A 12,483-nucleotide genomic window follows, 5' to 3' on the forward strand; every position below is an offset into this window, starting at 1 on the left:
TCCCTTAAGTGCAATTGTCTGAATCTCTTTTACACTTAGTTCACCAGGAATATTAGTTAGGTAGGACTTCAGGTTCTTCTTCATAAGCGTTGTGGCACCTATAATAACTGGTATGATTAATATCTCCCTAAGATTCCAGTTTCTTTTCATATCATATATGAAACCTTCATATTTGGTCTGTTTCTCCCTTTCAGCTCTGTTCAGACCTCCATCATTAGGAACACTCACTTCAACTAAGGTTGCAACTCTCTTGGACTTATTCCATATAATTATGTCAGGTTTCACAGCAATATTTTCAAGGTAGGTGGCTGTAGGGATACCAGCCATCCAGCGTGGCCGTAGCCAAGATTGAACTTATTACACGAGTTTGTAGTGTAATTCAAATCTTGTCAGTAGCTGAATACTTGATGCTTCTCTCCAGGGCTATCAAGGGTATTTTTTATCGTGACGCCATCACTAGATGGGGTGCCTACCACAGCTTAAGAGAGTCCCATTTACCCTCAAGAGAAGGATAGATCATGCCAGTTTCTCAACCTGGTATTTTACCTTGCGGTACATATGCCTTGCTATCCCAAATGGTCACCCATCTGGTACTGGCCAGGCTCAACATTGCTTAACTTTGGTGATTGGGCGAGAACCGATATGTCAATGTGATTGTGTTGTAGGGATTACATGGCTGTAATGTATAGTAGATAAGTCATTTTCAACTGTTCTTTTAGGTTGATGTTCCCAGGACTTGCTGCTACACTGGATGTTTAATTTTTTACAGATGGTCCAGTGGAGGTACTTACATACTCTATTATCATGTCTCGCTGTGTAGTAGCCGTCCCCCAAAAGAACCTTGCAACTTGATACCAGATGACTCAATTTCCAATTCTGTGGCAGTTTCCTTTTTTTTTTTTTTTTTTTTTTCTCTCATTTTCTTCCTTTGAAGATTGTAACGTTGGGTATGGGGCAGCCAAACCAGCTGCCAACATTGCCCAGCTTTTTATTGAAACCAACTGAGAGCTCTTTTTAATATCCTCGTTGTTCCCTTGCAGGCTAGTAATTATCAAGACAAACACAGTGGTATGATTTAAAAAAAAAAAAAAAATGCATTAGCAAAAGTATGTTATGTGATATGATCGTTTGCAGGAGAGAATTATTTGGTTTGTCCTGTAAAGATGTTTATTGAAACTGTTACTACATCCTGGGAACGGCAACCCGCTCCCTGGGTGTTAGACATGATCAAACAATAGGCACATCCCCTCACATCAAGTGGTTGATATGGCATTGGCTATAATTGACTATGCGTCGGCTTGTGTGGGTTTGGTTGTCTTTACAGGCAGCATTTTGTCACCGTTGATGACAAGGAAAATTGAACGCTTGTACAAAAAAAGTGGAGAAAGACGTTTTTTTTTTTTTTTTTTTTATAAAAAATATAATTTTATGTTTAGGAGCATTTTAAAATTATTCTTGACCGTGGCCCAAACAGCTAAGAACACTGAGGCACACGACCCGTCTCATCCGCTATCCCGATTCAACTGTTTTTTACAATACCATTTAATTCTTTTTTTCAATGAAGAAAGAGTGAAAAGGAAGAGAGAAAGGGAAATATATGTTTAACACGCACTATTCTGTTTCAAATTCAGATGTCAGCATGCAAGGCTGGCCTTTTGGGCACCTGGGGTCTCAGTTGATTTTGACAACAGTTTTGTAAATAAGTGTCAGTTAAATCTGGTTGATATACTCTGATGTTTTGAAAATCACCCAACACCTGCATGATACATGCGTGCTTCCTCACGAGAAGAATACACGTCTGATAAAAAGACCCTCTCAAATGTTTCTCACTCTTTGTGCCACAGTTACAGAAGTACATGCCATGATTCTGGAGCCCTAACTGCCATAAATCACTACCCAGATGTTTAGCTGTAATTGTATTTATTGTCTCTGGGTTAATCCATTATTCATAAAATAGATAGATCAGCTTATCCCATAACACATCCAAAATAATGGAAAAAATAAATGTTTTTAATAAAAAATTTTAGATATACATTTATGTTGTCTGTCATTTTTTTTCTCATTTCAAATGGTGGGTTTAAATATATGCTTTTGAATTTATTGAATGTTAATAGACTAATGAATCTTGATCATAAAAAAATAACATTATCCCAAATAAGCAAATCCCATTCTCTATATTTTCTATTATTTTGTTATCCTTTTCTTTTCTTTTTGACAGAATTCAGATCCACTGGGTGTGTTGATTATTGAACGGTGCACTGTAGAGTTAGATCTTGATGAGGAACACTTACATGGTTTTATGCTTGGTAAGTCTTGTCAGTTTATGTAAACACTTTCTCATTATCAATTTTCATCTGGGCTGCTGCATCTACCACTAGTCTTTCATTCTTAGACAAGGTTCAAAAAAGAGTCTCCAATCTAATAGGTCCCACACTATCAACTAAGCTCCAATTCCTGTCCCATCATCGCAATGTTGCATCTCTGTGCCCATTTTATTACTTTAATTGAATGTGCTCTGACAAGCTCATACTTGTACCCCCTCGGCGTACATAGACCCGACAAACTCGTATAGCAGCAAAATTCCACCCCTTCATGGTAGAGGTCCCTAGATGTCAAAAGCTGCCTTCTCTAATAGTTGCTTCCCTCAGACTGCTAGAGCTTGTAATTCTCTCCCTGTTTCCATATTGTGGCCGTTTCACTTTAACCGTGTCATTACATTTCAATCACTTAGACCCACACGTTGTCTGGTACTGTCGCAGGAACAAACAAACAAACAAGGGAGAACATAAAAAATATGACTCGGCATTTTTTTCTAGATCAATACAAAAATCTTTAATTCCAGTAATTTCTGACAATGCACTTCACTGTTTCAAAATATGATTCCCGCATCAAGCATGCATGTCGAAACCCTCTTTCATGCATCTTTTTCATCGCTTGCCTTTCCACTTTTTTGACCATGTGGCATATTTTCTTTCTCACCATGCAAGTCCAAACATACCTGATTGCTTCCTTTCACATGCTGTGTTTGTTTTCCTTTTTTTTCTCTTCCTTCCCTTGACGTTAGCGCGTGAACATTTGCTTAATTTGCATATGCGCTAAGACAGCTGCTGCTGCTACTAGTATTATCGCAAGTTAACTATCCTATGGCTGCTGCTGCTGATGATTTTCTTACATGTGCACCATGCGCGCTGTGTTGTACTTCTGATTGTATGGACACGCAAAAGTTTAAAAGTAACGTGAACAGACATCTTGTTCATCATCTCATGTAGTCTCCAGTGGACAGTGGTCCCAAATAGTAGCTCCTTTTGGGGTGAAAAAAAATTGGAAGATCTTTTACTACTACTACTCTTCCATAATCATTATTATTTGCTACTCTTGCTTTGCAATCATGCCAGCATAAAAAATTAGACTGATTTTTAGCATAGATAAAATGCGATTGTTGAATTTAAAAAGTCACACTTGAATTGCATTTAATTAAAACTTTGTTTCTGACTATCCAATTTCATTTGTTATTGTTGTACAATGTTATTAAAAATATAACATTTCTTCACTACAATTTATTTTTAAAATTACTTGGTCCGGCCTGGACGACTGGTAATATGAAACATTTTTAAATAATTGCCTAAAAATAAAAATCAGCAAGGAGGGATAACTCATATTTTACATTAAAAAATGTAAGAGTAGTCTGTTACAACTAAAATTTTATTTCTTTTTCTATATAAATTTAAAAATATAAAAACAAATAAAAATTAAAATGACTTTACTCCATCCTCGGTAATAGGCAGACGTAGCTAGTTTAATGATAAATTAATAATTTTTCTCTTTCTCTTTTCTTTTCATCATCTTGATATTCAGTTTAATATCCATTGTCATGTGTTGTGCAGTTTTTAGAAATTGACTTCCAAAGTAACTTATCTCTGCCAGGTCTTTATTTATCCTTTTTCTCTCAAGTCCATTCTTATCACTTCTCTCATGTTTTCTTTGACCTTTCCCCTGCTATGTTAATATTTATCAACCCAAGCACTCTCATCAATTCTTTCAATGTGGCCATACCATCAAAGTCTCCTGTTCTGCACATGTCTCCCTATACTGTCCAGATTTAACCTTCTACCTGGATCATCAGAACTATGGCTGTTTTTAAAAGTAGTATTACGCATCTGTCGTATCCTTCTCATATTATTTCTCTCCATGCAACTCATGTCCTCAACCCTCACTGTCCAGGTTTCACTTCTATACATCATCACACTGTGTACATATATGTCTAATAGATTCTTCCCTTGACTGACACTGGTAATGCTCTGCTGGTTAGTAACAGAATTATCTGCAAAATGACGTTCCCTAAATTTACACCATCTGCTTGTAACTCTTGCAAATCATACTAGGGCTAAAACAACAGAATATTCTTTTCATTGTTTTGATATGCAGAGTATATATCTGTAAATATCTTATCTGTTTTTATATAGAGTGATGCGAGACCAACATAACAAAATTTCTAAACTACCATAGTAGTCTTGTGACCTAATATATTTTCTCCACATCTGAGTTCTCCATTGTCATGCACTTTTTTGCACACAAACTGGTTATCATCTCTCAACATGCCTTTAATTCCAATGCACTTCTTGTGCACCCAATACTTACAAGTACTGCAGAAAAATCGAGTTGCACCAAACTTCCGTTTCCACAAATTGAATAAAAGAATTTATCTCTTTTTGGGAAATTGCCAACACTACAATGTTTGATAACCGTAGGTGCTACTAGATCAGGCTGTCTGGAGATATTGGCTTTTTGAGACAGAATGCACTTAAAATTGATGCTTTTGTTTTTCTATTTCCTTTTGCAAAACTTAATTATGTTCTGCAAAACCAAAAAACTAAAACAATACCCCCCCCCTTTCCTTCTTTCCATTTCCCCTTTCTCTTTCTATCTCCCCCACTTCCTGACTGGTTTCTTAACTTAAAATGTACCAAGCATTAATACTGTAACCCTTTTCTGTCTCCTATTGCAAAACTCATGTTCTGCAAGGCAAGGAACAAAAATGATAAAACAAGCTAACCAAACACTACAAACTAAGGATTGAAAAGAGCTTCAAGAATAAAAACCTTCTACAAAATAACTGAATGCAACATGAATACTATTTTCAAATTAACTGGATTCAGCATTAAATAACCGGAAAAGGGTTGATATGCTGTAAAACAAAACAACCAAACCACCTAATACCCACTCACCAAAGTTAATTTTTATATTTTCTCTCTTTCAGTATATGAAGGTGAGGAAAATCCATTTCATTTTGCCACGAACACTGAAGAGGCTCGTGACCAGTGGATACAAACTCTTCATATTGCCAGCTACGAGTGTTTAAAAATGCAGCTACAAAGCCTTCGAGAGCAGTTGGTCAGCAAAACTGGGCAAGACCCTCTCGACAGGAATCCGCAACAGGACATCTCTTCAGAAAGTGCTACAGGTAAGTTTTTTTTTTTTTCCTGATAGGGTAATTAAAAATTGCTACCATGAAACAATAAAACATGACACAATTATAATTTTAATTCACAAAAAGGGTAGAAAAGGTTGTGTAGGAAAATGTAGTAAGCAAAAATCAGGAACAAAGATAGGAAATGGTCAGTTTCGCCCTGCATCGCCCACCTCTAGAGGAGAGGGATTTCTTGGCTGTAATGACCGTAGAGAAAGACGAAGAAGGAGGCATAAAAAAAAAGGCAGAAGAAAACTCGCTTCTCACAGATTCGTGGTTCGTCACAAAGAACAATCCAACCACCAGAACCACCTACACACAATCTGCAGGACTGTGCGACTGCTTCCCAGCATTCTGCCTTTATGTATTTGCATAATCCTGTGAGAGCACACACGATTCTGCAAGAATTGCATGTGGTTGACGCCAATAAAAACCCATGGACGCCATCTTGGAACTCTCTTCCACTCTCTTTTCTTCAGCCTTCAACACAACAACAGACGTATCCAAGGTAAGCTCTTTATTTCCCCCCATTTTGGTTATTGCCAATTCCGCTACAGGTTGATTTACTTACATTTGCGGTACAAAATATCTTTTCAAAATGTTTACTACTCACCATGTTGAAGGATTCAGGATTCTCTTTGATATAGCAAAAAAAAAAAAAGAAAAGGAATCAGCCAGTTTTTGTACCTCGATTAGGATTAAGAGCTTCATCTCTCCTAATTGGTTTCTACTTTGCCCGGGCATAAAATATGCTTAAATATGATATTTTAATTTGTCCATATTTCGTATATATTTTCTTATAGAGTCGTGATTTCAAAAGTAAAAAAAAAAATGTATTTAGGGGCCATCAGCTAGAACCGAAACCATAGAATTCAAAGCTGGTGACGTTACCACTGCGCCAACGTGACATGCATATAAACCGATTGAAAATGAAAAATTAAAAATAAACTAAGATGAATGTACAAAATTTATAACGGTTTTTGTTTCAATTGTGACCTATTTTTGACCCCTTAAAAACAATTTTAACTGGCTAAAAATCCATAACAGAATGGCCTGTGAAAAATCCAATCATTTGAGGATCCTAGCGCTTCTCTGCAACTTTTCGTTTTGGAGAAGTTACTTTGAAAATATGGAGACACAGACATATCGCTGTTTTATATATATAATTTTTTTTTTTTTTCTTTTTTTTTTTTACAAGGTATCCACCACTTATCAAGGCCCGGAAGCCACTCAGGGATAAGGGTTATTGTGTGTACAGTAATCAGTGGGATAGTATCGTAGTAATCGTTAGTATTGGAGATTTGATAAAGTGTCTTACTTAGGGGACGGTTCATCAGGAATTTGTTTATGTTGGACTTGAAAACATCCAGGTTGTAGTCAGGTGGGGAACAGGCAAACGGAAGAGAGTTCCACAGGCGTGCACTTCTAAGAAAGAAACTTTGTTCATGGAATATTAGATGACAAAATTTCTCATAGAGGAATAGTAAACAAATGTTAAAAGGCACCTGGTTTATCACAGAAATTGTGAAAATGACCCTTTAGCTGTACTCCTATTTTTATCACTTGACTTGATACTCTCCAAATATATCATAGCTTATTATTTATGAATCTGTGTCAAGAAAATTAATTTCCAAGCAAAATTGTGGCATTATGAAGACTTAAAGTACTTTAAAAAATATGATTATCTTAGTAGTATCCTCTGCTGATTCAAAACGTTTTTATAGTCTGGATATTTCTAGTTGAATTAGTATATCGACAAGAGTGAAACATTTACCATATTATCTATTGTACTTTACTAAGCAAGTCTAAAGAATAACCCGTGACATTACAGGTAAAGTACCAAGTAATATTCAGTTCTAAGATAACCTCTTCTGAAGGTTGAAGCTTTGATCCTCAGTGCAGGCAGCACTAATCCTCAGAATGGTGCATATTCTTTCCTGATGACCCGACATTAGAGGCCGAAATAAAATACCCCACAAGTGAAAACAGCTGATAAACACAATTATATATAAGTCTACACTGTAAGCTGTTCCTTCCAACCAAGAAACGATATCTTCTGTTGATTGCTTGCTTCATAGCAAGTTGCTGTTCCGAAATATCATTCAATTGCAAATTAAGACTTCTACTCACTTATGGTTGATGGAACAAGAGCATGCGATTCTCGTCGATTAAATAAAGGGTTCCATTTGAAATTCTGTACAGGTTTCAGAGTTTGACAGAAAGATTTCCTAAATTTGGCTGAATACACCTGAAGATCAGAGGTTATATCAACTGAAACATTGTGAGAATAACACTCATGAAAATAGTAATTTGAATATACAAGTCTAAAAAGTCTTATAATAAGAAAGTAGATGTTGAAAAACTGCTTCTGTGGTACCAGTATTCAAAAATTCTGGCGAAAGAACTGACCCATCAAATTATCGCCCCATTAGCCTCCTTCCACTTTTCGCCAAAATATTTGAGACCTTAATTAACCATGCTCTACTCCATCACCTTACAGATGCTAAACTTCTGACTGACAAACAATATGGATTTAGACAAGCCCGTTCCATAGCAGACATCCTTACTGTAATCTCTGAACGTATATACCATTCACTGGACAAAGTGGGGGAGGGCAGAGCGGTAGCTCTAGATATATCTAAGGCTTTTGACAGGGTATGGCATGAGGGTCTCCTCAGGAAAATTAGATCATACGCTATCACTGGTAGAATACTTAACATAATTAAATCCAGGTTGTCATCGACGGTTGTACATCTAAACAATATGATATAAATGCGGGAGTGCCACAGGGGTCTATCCTTGAACCGCTATTGTTCCTAATATTCATTAATGACCTCCCCGACAAAATTGCCTCTGAGATAGGTATATATGCTGATGACACCACACTCTATAACAGGCATGACAGGAAAACAAATGAACACATATCTAAAGAAATGGCAGAAACACTAGAGGATGACGTCCAATCTGTAGTGGAATGGGGACAAAAATGGATGGTCACATTCAATGCTGCCAAGACTAAACTGGTCTCCTTCAATAATTACAAGAAACCTTCTCTGCCACCAATAGCAATGGCCAGTGACTCTTTATCTGAGAGTACATCTTTCAAACTGCTTGGCCTAACGTTCACAGGAAACATGAGTTGAAACAATTACATTGAAAGCATTGCCAGAACTAGCATCTAAGCTTTAGCCTCTGTCCCATTGACGAAATGTTGCATCCCTCTGCCTGTTCTACAAGTATTTTAATGGTGAATGCTCTGGCGAACTGCAGACACTTGTGCCCCCCACAACGTAGACACCCTCGACAAACCCGACAGGCAGCTAAATCCCACCCCCACACAGTAGAGATCCCTAGATGTAAAAGATCTTTCTACTTCAGTAGTTTCTTCCCCAGAACCGCTAGACTCTGGAATTCCATTCCAGATCCTTGCTCCCCAACTGTACTGACATGCAGAAGTTTAAGTGTAATGTGAACTGACATCTTGCTGCCCAAATCCCAACATAGTACCCCAGTAGTTGTTGCCCCTGATAGTAGCCCCCTACACCAAAGTGGCAATGTGCCTTGTTTGGAGTGAAAATGTAATAAAAAAAAGAAAAAAGAAAAAAGATTTGCGTTAATTGATGTGTCTGATGCACGTGAAAATCACTTGTTGACAAATCTCTCCTGTTAATCTGCATCTTATGTCATCGGAAATATAATTCTTTAAAAAAAAAAAAAGTAATTGTCCAGAATTTCCTTATATTGAAATACAAAAATGCAGAAAAATCTTTATGATCTACGTACCTGTGATGGAATAACATCATATTCCGAAAATTACGTAAATTGATCAAGTAGTTTTATTTTTGTTAAGGAAATCATTTTAAAACTATTTCAAATGAATAATACGAAATCCTAGGCATTATAGGGCTGTGTTTGCAAGTTGAGTTATCTCCCCTTTGTTATAAAACTACTTGATCAATTTATATGATTTTTGGAATGGTATTTTTGTTTCATCATGGTACATATATCATACAGATTTTTTCTTTTTTTAATATACAGGGAATTGAACAAAAACATAACTATGTGTTTTACATTATTGATCTTTTAAATCAACACATTTCAGGTGAAAACATTATTACATACATGTTATGACAAAATTAGTATAAATTTCAAACTTTTTGGTAAATGATCCAGTAGATGTGCTAGATATATTTTTAACAAAAAATCATGCATAATTATATGTGGTTTAAAAATGGCAAACCTTTAATTTAATCCAGTTTAAATCAATGTAAGTCAATGGTTATCTCCCTTGTTTGTCATACTGAATTGGTTGCATGACTCTTCAACATTAAAACTTGATAATTCGATGAATTTTATTTTTACTTGTAATTATTTTTTACTCTATCCTTTTTCGTAATTTTTGAAATTCATACTAATTTTGCCATAACATGTAAGTATGTAATGTTTTCACCTGAAATGTATTGGTTTAAAAGATCGCTTATGTAAACAACCAATAATAACTCAAATGAATTCACATTGGTTTTGTATCCAACAAATAGATTTATACTTATAGTTTAATATTGGTAAATCTTTTTCAGAACTGCTGATTCTAATCACAGAATTTTTATAAGATCTTTTTCTTTACAGATTTATCTGGAGAAGAACCTTGTGTTGAAATCTGTATTGGTGAGTCTTTAAGTTTCATTAAATGTTGCTTTTGATTTTATAAATCAGGAATTCTAACTTGTCAGTAACTTTTTCAGATTTTTATTTTTTTATTTTTATTTTTTCCTTCTATGTTTATCGTTCAGACACGTTAACCGCAATCAATTATTTCCTTTAAATGATGAATAAAAAAAAAAAAAAATGGATCAAATTTTAACATAAATTCAGAATGGCATTTGGTTCAAAATAGAAATTAAAAATCTTTTTTAGTAAATTTAATTCTTTGAAATTTGTTAAGTCCTTTTATTGCATTGGACTATTTCTCCTTTTCTCAAAGATAATATATATATATATATATATATATATATATATATAAAATAAAATGCATGCAAAATCCAGTCCCACATTTTGCTAATTCCTACCCTCTGATGAGAAGGAAAGTATTTCTTCGAAACTCCGCGGATTAAGGACTATCCATTTATCTAGTGTTTCCTTTTCAGATTAAATATGTTTTTAACTCATTTCAAAGTGGTTTTTTTTTTAACATGTTTTATTAACTGTTTGCTTATATATATATATATATATATATATATATATATGCACACACAAAATGAAAACAATTTGAAAATGATGGATCCGGTGATGTCGACTCACAAAATGAAAACAATTTGATGATGGATCTGATAATTGTTGATTGAAATCAACAACTATCGGATCCATCATCCAATAAATTACTTTAAGGGTTCCTTTTGGGGAAAGTACCGAATTAACAGAGGAGACTGATGTGACTGTATGCGTCCTAATTGTAACTTATTACTTCAAAATAATTTAATTGTTGATTCCAGATGCTTCATGTTTGCCTGGTTCGATGTTGTATTTATATTTAGAGATGATGATGTGTAATTTATTGATTGGCATGTGATGTTTGTTCTGGTGTAGCCAACTGTTAATAATTTACCAAGTTGGGCTGTATTACTGTTATTAAAGGGTTTATGTGTTATATTTTTTATGGTGCGGGTGGTTAGGGCTGTGATTAAGTATAAAACTTATTTTAATTGTAGTTTATTAACTAAAGTAGAGCTTCGTCTCTAATGGAGGTGAGGGTTATCCTTATCAGTAAGCAAAATGCTGTCCTAGGTGTGTTGAATCACACTTGTTATCACTGTAATATGTGGTTGTACCTGTATGGAATCATGTAAGGTCCTTGTATTTTAATACAGTTAATTGTTACCTAATTACATTTATGAAACTGTAGTCCGTATGTATTGCTTAGGTTTAAATCTTGGTCATGTATATTTTTTATTTTGTCTGTCTTCAATAAATGTATTACTAAGTATTTAACTAGTATGATTTTGTATGATATTTATATTAAGAATATGATATGGTGTGTGTGTGTGTGTATATATATATACATATATATATATATATATGTATATATAAGAAATTTATTACTGTGAGTTCAGAATGAGTTTACATATTGTTTCAACTAGAGGAAGATCCTCAAAGAGAGGAAATATCCAACTAGCATCGTCAGAATTCATAGATCTATGAATTCTGACGATGCTAGTTGGATATTTCCTCTCTTTGAGGATCTTCCTCTAGTTGAAACAATATGTAAACTCATTCTGGACTCACAGTAATAAATTTCTTATATACTGCTCTGGCTACACATTGAGCACTCTAGTCCGTTTTTTTCACCACTGGTAAATATATATATATATATATATATATATATATATATATACTTAATTTACTCACATAAAATTAATATACGAAAGTATAGATTTATGCGTAAACTTTAAGTATTTGCTTCAAAAGTGCTCAATACATAGGTAGAGCTAGTTAGTAAGTTATAAAATGTATATGGCGATTAAGCTACACTGAATATTCCGCGTTTCATCCACTCTAGGACTCTTCAGGCTTATGCGCATAAGCCTGAAGAGTCATAGAGTGGATAAAACATGGAATATTCAGTGTAGCTTAATCGCGATATACATTTTATAACTTACTATATATATATATAATTATTTGTAGGAGTTATGAGGATGTTAGCGTATTTGGGTTGGTAAGAGAGATGTGAAGGTTATATATATGATATATCTGAAGGTGAGAGAGGATTGCTATATTGTATTAAAAAAAATTAATGTTGATAATAAGGGAAATATAATTGAAACGATCATTGGCTGGGTTGATAAGTTTCGTATTTTTTATATGATGTGATGCTTTTAGACAAGTAGAAAACTGAGGGCTTTCAGTGAGTTATGTATTTTTGGTATTAGTCCATTTGGCTAGTAGAAACTTTCTCGTATGGGGGCATAGTTTGAATACCCCAGTTTTAATGTTCATATAGTTTATGTAAGGTTTATTAATTG

At 34.6% G+C, this 12,483-nt stretch overlaps 1 protein-coding gene across 6 annotated transcripts in view; it reads left to right on the forward strand.

Moving 5' to 3' along the window:
* LOC145285921 (inositol polyphosphate-4-phosphatase type I A-like) overlaps window positions 1–12,483 on the forward strand; it is a 172,216-nt gene that overhangs the window by 47,986 nt on the left and 111,747 nt on the right. For all 6 annotated transcript variants that reach the window (XM_080134417.1, XM_080134421.1, XM_080134419.1 and 3 more), the window contains 3 exons: window positions 2,219–2,306; window positions 5,258–5,461; window positions 10,094–10,132. In XM_080134417.1, coding sequence (XP_079990543.1) covers window positions 2,219–2,306; window positions 5,258–5,461; window positions 10,094–10,132 — 331 coding nt within the window. The remainder of the gene's footprint in view (window positions 1–2,218; window positions 2,307–5,257; window positions 5,462–10,093; window positions 10,133–12,483) is intronic.

The sequence above is a fragment of the Euprymna scolopes genome, chromosome 10 (assembly GCF_053919585.1).
Source record: "Euprymna scolopes isolate OS-2025 chromosome 10, ASM5391958v1, whole genome shotgun sequence".
Lineage (NCBI taxonomy): Eukaryota > Metazoa > Mollusca > Cephalopoda > Sepiida > Sepiolidae > Euprymna > Euprymna scolopes.